Source organism: Manduca sexta, chromosome 8 (assembly GCF_014839805.1).
Source record: "Manduca sexta isolate Smith_Timp_Sample1 chromosome 8, JHU_Msex_v1.0, whole genome shotgun sequence".
Taxonomy (NCBI): Eukaryota; Metazoa; Arthropoda; class Insecta; order Lepidoptera; family Sphingidae; genus Manduca; species Manduca sexta.
The window spans coordinates 410,350-421,975 of NC_051122.1; the positions used below are offsets into that span (position 1 = coordinate 410,350).

The window sequence follows — 11,626 nt, forward strand, 5'->3', positions numbered from 1 at the left end:
GAGCAAAGCATTGCAACTTTAAACTGCAGGACGTTTTGATACATCGTTCATATGAAGTATGTATGCATGTGGGAAATATGAGAATGGAAAATATTATTATTTACTAGGTAGCTGGTCTCTCTTGAGTGAAAATACATCTGGTACCGTAGCTAATATGCTTTTCTATAATCGTTAACGCTAACGTTACCCGAGCGATAGACTCTCATACATATTTGTTGGTTTTCTCTTAGTGTTTACGTTTATAGAAAGGCATCTTGAAACAACCCTCCAAATCGAAATTCGAAAATTCCCGAATGTGTGTTTTTAGTTCCGCCTGTGTCGTAAATGGGTAGATAGTTTCATGGCAATTATTGCTAACAATAAACGCGTTCTATTCTCGCCCGAAAACTCGCTCCGTCTGATCGAAGCCCAATACCTAGTTTCAGCGTAAATTTAAGCTAATTTCAGCTAAAATATTATGCGCGGTCTAACATAATAAAATATACGTGTCAAAATGAGAACCTCCTCCGTTTTTTTTGTTGATTAAAAAGGCATTGGATATCACAACGCCAGCCCCGCAATATAGGCCAAGATAACTATAATTAAGGAAACTGGCCATTAAATATATAAGTATTGACAGATGCAGAAATAAAATTACGTTTTAAAACACGCGCATATAAAAACTGCGAATATTTTTTTTATAAAAATTTCTTACTAGTCTATACTTTAGAATTAAACATTTTTATCTTTCGTACATAGTCCGGGCAGTGGTGAGGAAACAGGACAGATTTAGTCCTGTACTCTGCGAATGGTTCGTTCTTCGGATGACGAAGACCGAGGCCGTGAAGTGTCGCATGCGCCACCTCCGCTGGCAGCGAACATAATGGGGTTATAAGCACTAGCTGCAATGATTTAAAGATCAAAATTATATATTTATAACGCCAATTTTGTTACATATTATAAAACAATGTCCCCAAAACTGCAAAACCGATTTTCAAACGATTTTCACTAATAGACGGAGTGATTCAAGAGGAAGGTTTATGTGTATGATTTATTAATGTTTTATGTAAATTGGTTAAAATATGACGATGAATGTTGATGACATCAAATAATCCAACTGACTCTCAGTCAATTCTAATTTGTTCGACATCTTTTCACGCAGAGCGGCAAGCAATACCTAGTACTAGTTAAAAATAATATATTTACATCTAATGTATCAATGGACTTATAATGAGTTTATTTACCTCAGGTTCTAGATAACTAAAACATCGTTTGAATTTTTATAGCGCGCCTTGAGTTCGTTAACCCGATTGCCATATGACAGAAATTATTATTCAAGATCAGTTTAAGTTCCAGATTCAATGGTATTACAGTGTTCCTCTCGTCCTTATAAACCTACTAAAGTCCTTAAGTGAAACGAATGTTTATCAACTAACGGACATACGAGTAATTAATTGGCTTATCTGAAGATAAATCCTCACCTCTGTCCATACACATTGGCAATGCTAGAGGAACTATTGATTAGTCGCCGAACTTTGGGGAAGTTGACTCTGATAAATTATGATAGGTAGCAGCATTACTATAGCCTATGGACGATGGGAGCCGCTTACCATCAGGCGCCCCACTTGCTCATTTACCTTTTACTTGCGTGGTTTTCTTCAGTTCTGAGGGTCACGACCTCTCACTATGACACATGATGTCACACCATCGATCCTGACTGCTAGCCACCTGTATGGCGTCGTATACAGCAGTGTCGCTATCCCTCGTTTACCTACTAAGACTTTGAAAGAAGGTAACAAGATTATCCCGCCTTCATACCCACCACTGGAACTCCTGTAAGCCAGGCAGTGGCACGTATGACACTGAGAGGTGAAGCTTGGCGAGTTTCTGAAAGCACTAATTAGTCTTAACCCGCAATGAAATTAATCATATAGACTAGGAAGGTGGTAGAAAAAAAGGTTAGTAAGATTGTGGTGTTAGCATGATGAATATATGAGCGTCGATTAGTAATTTTTGATAATAAACAAACGAACCCGTCTTCCCACAGGCTTCGTGAAGAAAGGCAAGCAACAGTTCTCAAGAACTCCAGAGTAGCTGTAGTACAAGTAAGTGTTATTTTGGTCTTGATTTAAATCCATTGAATTCGACTCTTTAAACACTAAACAGGACCTTTCTTCTATGTAACTATGACCTTTATGGACCAGACTTATAAGACGTTTCAAACCTGAGAAGATAATTATAAATACTATTTAGGTGCTTACGAAACCACCCACAGCGAATTCAAATGATTTGAGAGGTGTAGGTAGTTTTTTTAGTACTGTACTCCTCTCCTGACCCTGAAACATAGTCATTAGTAGTTTTTTTTTAAGTGCAGACCCTGCAGTCATCACCGAGGAAAACCTGCGAACAGTATACTGATTCCGCCCGGCTTAGCGACGGCAGGGCCCTGGAGGAAGAGAGGAAGAGGAGAAATATGGGGGGAAGTGAAGGGGAAGGAAAAGGAAAATATTAGGATGAGCGGAATGAAGTGGGAGAAGAAATGTTCGCGAGTCCCTCATAGGCCTCAATGTGTTATCCAACCAAGAGGTATACACACTGAACTGTATGCCTAGGCCGCGACAAATGTCCCCCCATGCACGTGCGTGCATTCGGTGTGGAGACCGAGCGCACAATAATAACCTAAGGGGGGGGGGGGGGTGTCATTAGTAATTTGGTACCAACTCCACCGCGTAAGTAGGGTCAGTGCTCCGAATTTCGTTATTCGCGGAGTACAGTATATCACGTACAGTTGAGGTTAGCTTGAGGTTGAACACCTTTGTGGCACTCTATATACTCTGTATAAATAATACATAGGCTGTTTTAAAATTCTCGGCGAGTGTTTGGTTGAGGAAAATGGAATCTAAGTAGGCAACTAACTTTGAAAATATATCTCTGCGTGACCTGATAAAATAGAAACCGTACCTAAAGAACTTACTGCAGTAGTAAACCTTCATAAAAAATATCTTTAGGAACAACAAATGCCACCTCCGTAGCGTAATTGTATTACGATATTGTAGTGGTGAGGTCCCGGGATCTATCACTGGATCGGGGAAAGTGATATTGGGTTTTTTTATTCAGTATTAGCCCGCAGTCTGAATTTGTGGCCGATATGGCGATAGACTCACTATAACACCATGAGACGGGATACACATAGCGGAAAATGTGTGCACCAGTTGTACCACTGCACACCCCTTTGGGGATAATGGGCGAGTGTGTATGTCTGTGTATTTAATTAACCAATCATACAATAAAAATTGTGGATAAAAATATCCATTGTTAAACCACCTGTGTTAACAATCAATACTGTGTACTTACTTAATGAATAAAAATTAAACACGAATGGTATTTCACCGCTGCCCCAACGACATGACCAATTTGCTGGCAGATTGCTATCAGTAGCTAAAATAAATCCATACTGACGTTTAAAATAAATTAACGGGAATACGCGGGATGTTTTCTCAAATTGTTTTCTGTACCGTTATACGTATCGCAAGACTTTGATATAATTATTTTGAGATTACAAAGTAAAAACAAAGTTAAACAGTTTTGTTTCAGCATTTCGAGTTGTGTAGAAAACTTATCGCTCTTGTGGTTAGCTGTGTAATGGATTTTTTATGAGAATATGAATATTAAATACTATATATGTGGATAAGATGTTTGGAGCTAATGTCGATTTTCTGGTATAATTTATGCAGTACATCATGGGACGGAACACACAGGCGAAAACTAAGTGCCTTGGTAACACCTCTGGCTACCCCTTTGCGGATAAAGGCGTGATATGTGTGTTATTGTATAGGTATATTTATTGTTAATCACTATATTCAATCAACATTGTTAATATTTATCACATAATCATCAGAAGTCGGAAAATTTTGATAAAAGAATAACCAGCATATGTGAAGATAATAACGATAAAGAATAATCAGTTTTATCGAAGAATCATTAGAAAACTTATCAAATAAAATCTTATTATCAGTATCTGCAATCAAAACTTATACTTCAACCCTTTGCCGAAGCGGCATAAATCCTTTAAAGCCAATGCTCACAACTTCATAAACAGAAGCAGATCCGCAGCCGGTATACGTATAAATGTAATTATGTTGGGCGCATTGTAACAGCCGCCTCACGGCTTGTTGCCGCAAAAGCTAATGAATAATTTCTTGTACCGAAAGAGTTTTCTGCTTTGACTACGGAGCGTACGCCGCTATTTAAACTTGCTGCCTTCTTGTCCACAGATTTCTAATTAATATAACGTTTAGCTTTAATATTTTCAATAGTTGAGGTTTTTTGAATATGGAACGGAGGTGAAGAAACTTTTTAATGATGATTTTAGCGACGCGACGAATGCGGTTACGGTAATTAGTATTCTATGGTATTCCAAATTTAAATTATGCCATACTATAGAAAAATAATATTTTAAAATGTTGTGAGGTCTATATTTACTTGTCATTTTTTATCAAGCAATTTTTTATCTCCATAGCAAACAATAAGACTTCTGGAAAAGGACTTCGGCGTAAGCAAAACCGCGATTGAAAACTAGGGAACTATGATTACTAATTAGTGTTTCCGAAAATTTAAGCTCAAATTATGCCCGAATATTTTTCCAACTATAGTTTCCAGTTTTAATTGAGTGCAGGAAGTTATTTATCCCTAGGGAATATTACATTTCCCAAAACCAACCTATATGCTCTGGGACACAAATAATTTCGAACCAGACCGGCTTTTATACACTGATATAATTATACATTAATTATTACTCGAAAATTAATATTTTTAATTATAACGGAACGGAACCCTTGAAGGCTTTACTTTAAAACCTTCATAAAATCGTTTCATGAAAATGTATAAAGAAAAACCTTTGATAAATTGCAATATATTACTACAAATTACGAAATGTAATAATAAAGTACTAAAAGCCTTTAAAATAAAGAAATGAAATTAATACAAAATCGCAGTATTTTATACACTTCAAAATACCTAAAACATGAATGGTGGGTCCTTATAGGAAACAGGCTTTACAATGCTTATTTGCAAAATTCGCCTTATTCAGTAAAGAAGCTGTTTTGAAATAAGTCTAGGTATTCCTTTATGGGTAAATTTAAACAAATACGTAATATCTAGATGACATACACAGAGCATACTAATATATTATAATAATTTCATAATTTTAAACCCTTTTCCTTACATACTTTAACTATCCATTTTAAGTTTTATTCCACAGCTACTTACAATTTTTAAGTTAATGACACCACTTTAATTTAGCCCAAATTTACAGCCCGGTTTTTATATTTCATTTTATTACTACAAAGTACTGAAAGCGTAAAAAATATAATTAGGCTGACGTCACCGTAAGATGTTCAAAGCGAAACTGTGTAAAGGCCAGTGTTTTACAACACTGAACTAAGAAGTTTCTTTTGAAATTCAATTAAAAGGTACCACAACGCTTTTACCGACACGAGAGAAGCTATTTCCAAGTTCGAACTAACTCTTATATTGTTATAGTGGTGCAAATTTCAAACGTGATTATTCTGTCTGTATTTCTGCTGCTAAACAGCACTTGAACTTCTATAATTGTGTTGTTAGCGGATGGAACTTAAAGGTCTACCATTCCATCTTGTTAGAGAGTTCAACTATCCACCTGAACTATTTGAATATTGGCTGCTAAATTAAAATTTATAGAGAAATTTCCTCGGTTTGGTATTTGGTTGGCGTTATATTCCTGTTTTAGTGTTGAATTTCTTAGAAATTATTGAAGAAATACGAATTTTCAATTCAAATATGATATAAATTTTGTACAAAATATTAGGAGCAGTCATTCACATTTACGTTGTAAATTAAATAACATAACAAAGAGATTATAATGTCTACTTAACGTACGAGAACGCATAATAGTTAATAAATTACTATTTTCAGATAATACATTAGGTACTAAGCAAGTAACAGACATTATTCAAATAAATAATGAAAACGATTTCGCGGAACTTCGATAAAAATATTCAATTAAAACGACTTATTTTTCTACACATATAAAAGCAACAACAAAAATGTATAAAAACACACGCAATTAACAAGACTAACATTTACAGTCTTACTTATAAACTTATTTTAGCGTTAAGAGGTGGTCAAGAATTGCTTAAATAGCTGTCAAAAACATCACCGATTTCCTAGTTTCAACCTTATTAAGAGGCAAGATGGCGGGTTTTTACTTACAGCTGATTAACTGGATTTGTGTTTTAATTAAGCATAGCTTTGCGAAATTTTTATAAGACTATTAGTTTGTTACAATATGTATGGTAAAAGGAGTTACCAGCTCAGTATGCGCTGTTAAACGAACTGACTTATAGCAGTAACCTACTATTATCGTAGCACAAAACATGTTTTCTTAATCCTCATATAAATTAGATATGAGAATTAAACTTACGTAAACAAACATTTCGAGAGAAATACCTAAATGGAATAAAGAAAAAGAGAAAATTAAAACTTGGAGAGTTGCCACTTACCATCGGCGATACGAAGAAAGCGTGTACCCAAGTGGAATTTATTTTCAATCGAAATAAATCTATTTCGCAATGTAGAATATAATTGTTCAGTGTGTCATGGATGTTGTATTTATATCTAGATCTTGTTTTTCAACATCTGAATGCTGGATGAGAATGCCGCCAGTCCGATAAGCTTGTATTTATATCTAGATTTGGTTTTCAACATTTTATTGATTCCAGATAGCAAAGCCGACGGTCTAATAAGCTGTAAAAAAACAAATCTGACACATCTTGAGACAATGTTAGGCCGTATAACATCCTGTAGTTCCAGGAAACAAGGACCCAAGGTTTTAATAATCATAACCTCTCTAATGCGCGAAATATGACAAAAAGTGATCATAATATCATCAAATATTGATTATTGATGGGAGAGAAATCATCCAGAAACGGAAGGATGCCAAAAATAACGGATATGAGAAACTTCTTTATTTCGGAACGATGTAATAAAATGTTATTAGGCAAGTACGCGCGGAATGCGTGATGAGTTTCCCTGAACTAGGAATCGACAACGTTCCACAATAATGTATTGATATTGCGTGCAGGATATACAGACTTGATGTGTAGTTTTGGAACTAGATTTATTTGTGTTTTAATGAAGAGTTGTGTTTTGACTAGTGTAATTGAAATTTGCCTTTATATTATTGCTACATGATTAAACATGCAGTCATTAACATTTTAGGGTGACGATCGCAGTGGAGTAGCCACGCAGTTTTTGTAATTCAAAGTTTTGTATGGGATTGCTACTGTTGAGATTGATCAGTTTATAAACGGTCACATCGCTTACTATCAGGCGAGCGGCATACTCGTCCCATCATTCAATTGCAAAAATACGAAGATCCCTTTTAGCCCCGAAGAGATCATCTCGTGGGTCCTCTCTGGTTTGCCGGCAAACCTGACAGCTACATGACATTACGCGTGTCACAGAAAAATAACCTTATTATGTAGTACATAAGGTTATATTCCCGTGACACACGTAAATATCAATGTAGCTTATCCTTAATTATTTTGTTATTAAGACGAGCTTTATTCTGAAAGAGGTGTTTAATAATTATACTTCGAAACACTACAGAATAATATCTTTGCTTATTACTAACTATGTGTAAAGGTAACATATATCGGTCCAGGATGATAATAATACGGATTGTAACTAAGCCTTATTATAGAGCGCGTATTGTGTCCACAGGCCCGGCCTAGCTCAGACACCAGTCTCAAACAATGGTCTATGATGTATTTTTATTCATGTAGTCGATGTAATAATAATCTTCTAAATACAATACAGTAATATTGTGTTAAGAAATAAACTGATTGATTATAAGTAATTATTACTGTACCAGCCCTACGTTTTATATACTGCCCATTGCTAAGCGAGCTTCCTCTACTACTGAGGATTTAAGCCTTAGTACATCACGGTGACCTAGTAAAGGGTTGGTAGACTTCACATACACTTGAAATTCGTTTTGGAGAAGTCTGATTGGATTTCATATGTTTCCGCGAATATTAGCGCGATAAAATCCGAAAAATAATTTTATTTCAATTCTTAGGTTAGTTCCTAACAATGATTCTCATCTAGGTTATCGTCCACTTCGAAGCGAGAGCCGTTTGCTGACATAGATCTGTTAAATTACTAGTATTCACTTATTAATGAATCGAAGTTAGCCAATATGTTCCCCAGGCTAATCTTCCGTTAACAGACTTACGTTCAGAGAGCAAAGTTCGGCCGCGCGTAGTCACGGATGTTAGGGAACGATGTTATAAACTAATGGTTAATGGTAGATTTACTATCGTTATCTCTTAACTAAAGTTAATTTCAACTTAACATTGTTTTCATTGCCTCAGTGGTGTAGTTGTATTGCCTCCGCAGTACGACAACGGCTCTGATGTTTTGGGTTCGAATCCCGTGTTGCGCAGTGATGTCAGAATTTTCTACTCAGTTCCCAAAGTCTGCCTGTTCTGGCTTAATTTCTACCCTTTCGAGAATAAAAGGCATGTTATGTGTATTGTAACAGCAAGGCATCGATGATTCCCCAGTAATCACATTACAACAGTTGACTCTCTTGCTCACTCTACAATAAACCATGATAAATGTTTAAATTATTTTGTGTCAATGAATTGACATTCATTTTCATTAACATTTTTTTTTGCTATGAATCGATGGTTCCCTATTACAAGGTTGTATGTTTTTTATATTTATGTTGCAAGAATGAGACTATAATTTTCATGTGGGTAAAAATTTGAATAAACCACGATTTCTCTTTATTTAACGTTCGAGATTTTTGGATATTTTCATTTAAAATTTCATGCATTGATGTGATATACATAATTCAATTTGTATCTCATAATATATAACATAGAAGCTTATAATAGTAAGCCAGTGAAATATTGAATCATTCGACCTGTTTGTAACAGACAATAACTTCCTAATTATTCAGCTATTCTAAAAATGCTCAAATGAATTATATACATAAATATATAAAATTTTTTCATTAAAAATATAATAGTTCTCTTATATCAATATATGATTGTAACATAGTTAGTTCACAGGTATTCTAAGTAAAACATAACTTCTATAAGCAAAATCTGTTTTGAATTTAATTTCACTGAATTCATGAGAAAATTCCAAAACGCTTTACCAAATGTAAAAATGTTTTATGTCAGATTTTATTCTAAGTAGTTCTCGTGAAAACCTTTTAAAAGTTAATCCACTCGTGAANTCTTAACATAAATCTCTTAAATCATAGAGTGGAAGGCAATAATTAAGATGATTAGGAGTGCATTGGGTAGGCGGCCTGCATCTGACTCGGGCACCTCGCCAGCGCTCTAACAGCTTCCCCTACTTTATTATTTGCATTCACAAATTCTCGCGTCGTCCGCGCCATGCTAGAAACGTTTAATACTGCAATTTTGTAACAATAATGCTTGTACGCATGAAAAGCCGATTTATTTATACAGTATGTAAGGGTAGTTGAGGATGATTGATGTTTAGGTTGATGTTTAAGTGGATATTCTGTGTTCGATTCTCGCCTCTGTATTAAATATGACCTTATTTTTTGAGTATTTTAGCAGTTGGCATTTTTGCCTTAGCCTTTTTGAAATATGAAGGGAATACTGATTAAACTTAAATGTCATATTCAGACTAATGAGCGATAAGATAGTTCTCACTGGCTAGTGCTCGTTAACCACACGTTGGGAACCTTTTTTCGATTTCATTTTGGAAGTTTACTCATCTCAGTTGTCATTATTTTATGGCATATATTTTTATTAGTTACATGTAAGCATAAACTGCCGTGTGTTTAAATAGATTCCTCGACTAAAAATACATACTGTTTCTTCTAACAATTGTTGGTCGCGATTTCGCCCGTGTAAGACATTTGACAGGCCCGTCTGGCAAATTTTAGGTGAAGCCTAAGTTTACGTGCCTGGTGATAATTACAAAGACTATTTTTAACCTGACCAGGGTCGGCTTATATAAACACACCGGTCTTTTGGGTGAGTGCTTTAGGCGCTCGCAACCCTTGAAAATTTAGTGACCAAGCTGGGGGCAACCCTCTAACGAGTTACGAACTTCAACTCAAGACGGTCATTGGCAGAGGATGAGACATCAACTATTAGGTATAAAGACCTTTGAGTGTGTGACTCTTTGTCACAACAAAAGTGTTACTGACTGTTGTATGGGATGAAAGGTAGCCTGTAGTTTTATCCAGGACATAATCTATGTTTATGCCATATTACAATAAAATCAAGCCAGCGCATTCTGCCTTTTGACAACATCTTTACTTTTCATTTATATTATTAGAAGGTGAGCGATCCATGTGTTCTCTATTGGTGATAAGAATCAGTTTATCATACTGAATATCGTATACTTGACTACAATAGCTATCTGACGATTCCTGAACAACTGTCTCCCATATTAACGATACCCCACTGCGCCAGTTCTCTGAATCCTATCGTTTGGAAAATTCTAGAACTTAATATTCTGAATATTTTATGTAGGCCTTGTGTTGTGCGCTCGCACGTTTAAGAAACAATATATATCCGATGTAATGCCGCAAGTAGAAAATGCTAGACAAAACCGGGGTAATATTTTAGGTACCTTGCCAAGTGTTTGTTTCTTCCAATATATTAATTGGTACTAATCTTACTGAGGATTTACAAGGGGTGTGTTTTCAATAGATATAACTTATACATCAAATATTTTTTGTCTATAATATAAAATGGATCTATTTAACTGCTGTATCTATACAACTGACATTAATTACATTCTATTTTTAAATGATTTCACGATTTAAGATCATTAGTTGCGTTTTAACGATTTTTTTGCCGCGGACATGCAAGTTATAGAATGAAGTTCCTACATCGTTGTTCTTGGAGTGCTATAAGTTGTTCCTTAAACGAGGCTTAAAAAAAATTCTCACCTCCCGGTATCCAGTGGCTTAGCTGAGCCCTTATCATCAGGCGGGCCGCTTGCTCGTTTGCCTACATAGGCAATACACAAAAATCTAAAACCGTACGATGATTTTTTTAAATCTGTATAAAACATTCCTATAGAATTTTTCTCCTAAAATTGTTTACTTCAGGTTTTAATTTATATAAAACATAATATATCATTCTAGTAAATAAAAATACATCAACTCTACCACCTACACATCAAATCTACAAACGTCGTTTAGAAGCTTTCATGGAAGGTTTTTAAAAGGTTTGTAGAAATCATAAAAACGAGTTATTTCTTACACCTATGCCAGCAATAAAACGCCTCCAAAACGGACATTCCCGCTTTTAGTTAGGATACTTTTTATATAAATAAATCTTCAGACTTGGGTACTGTTTCTTTTAATCATACCAGACGACGATGCCTTAGTAATATATTCCTTAATTGTTTGGACAACTGGGCCCTTATTCTGTATGATAGTGTAAACGCGTAACGCGGCCGTGTCATGTTATCTTCGAGAAATGTGCGTGGAATGGTATTCTGTAAGCCAAATTTCTATAGTCCTAAACATGATGCGTTGTGTTACTGCTGTTTGTTACGCACTGTTTAAATAACGTGCGGGATAGAGAATAAGGCCCCTGGC

The 11,626-nt window shown here is 35.4% G+C and overlaps 1 protein-coding gene across 1 annotated transcript in view; it reads right to left on the reverse strand.

The window, feature by feature from the left end:
- Nucleotides 1-345: 345 nt before the first annotated feature.
- Nucleotides 346-11,626, reverse strand: part of LOC115446453 — a 69,565-nt gene continuing 58,284 nt past the window's right edge. Inside the window, exons 2-4 of the mRNA XM_030173123.2 lie at nt 3,334-3,488; nt 2,013-2,203; nt 346-881 (exon numbers count right to left, since the gene is read on the reverse strand). Of these exons, the coding sequence (XP_030028983.2) occupies nt 699-881; nt 2,013-2,203; nt 3,334-3,488 (529 nt within the window). The 3' untranslated portion in view covers nt 346-698. The remainder of the gene's footprint in view (nt 882-2,012; nt 2,204-3,333; nt 3,489-11,626) is intronic.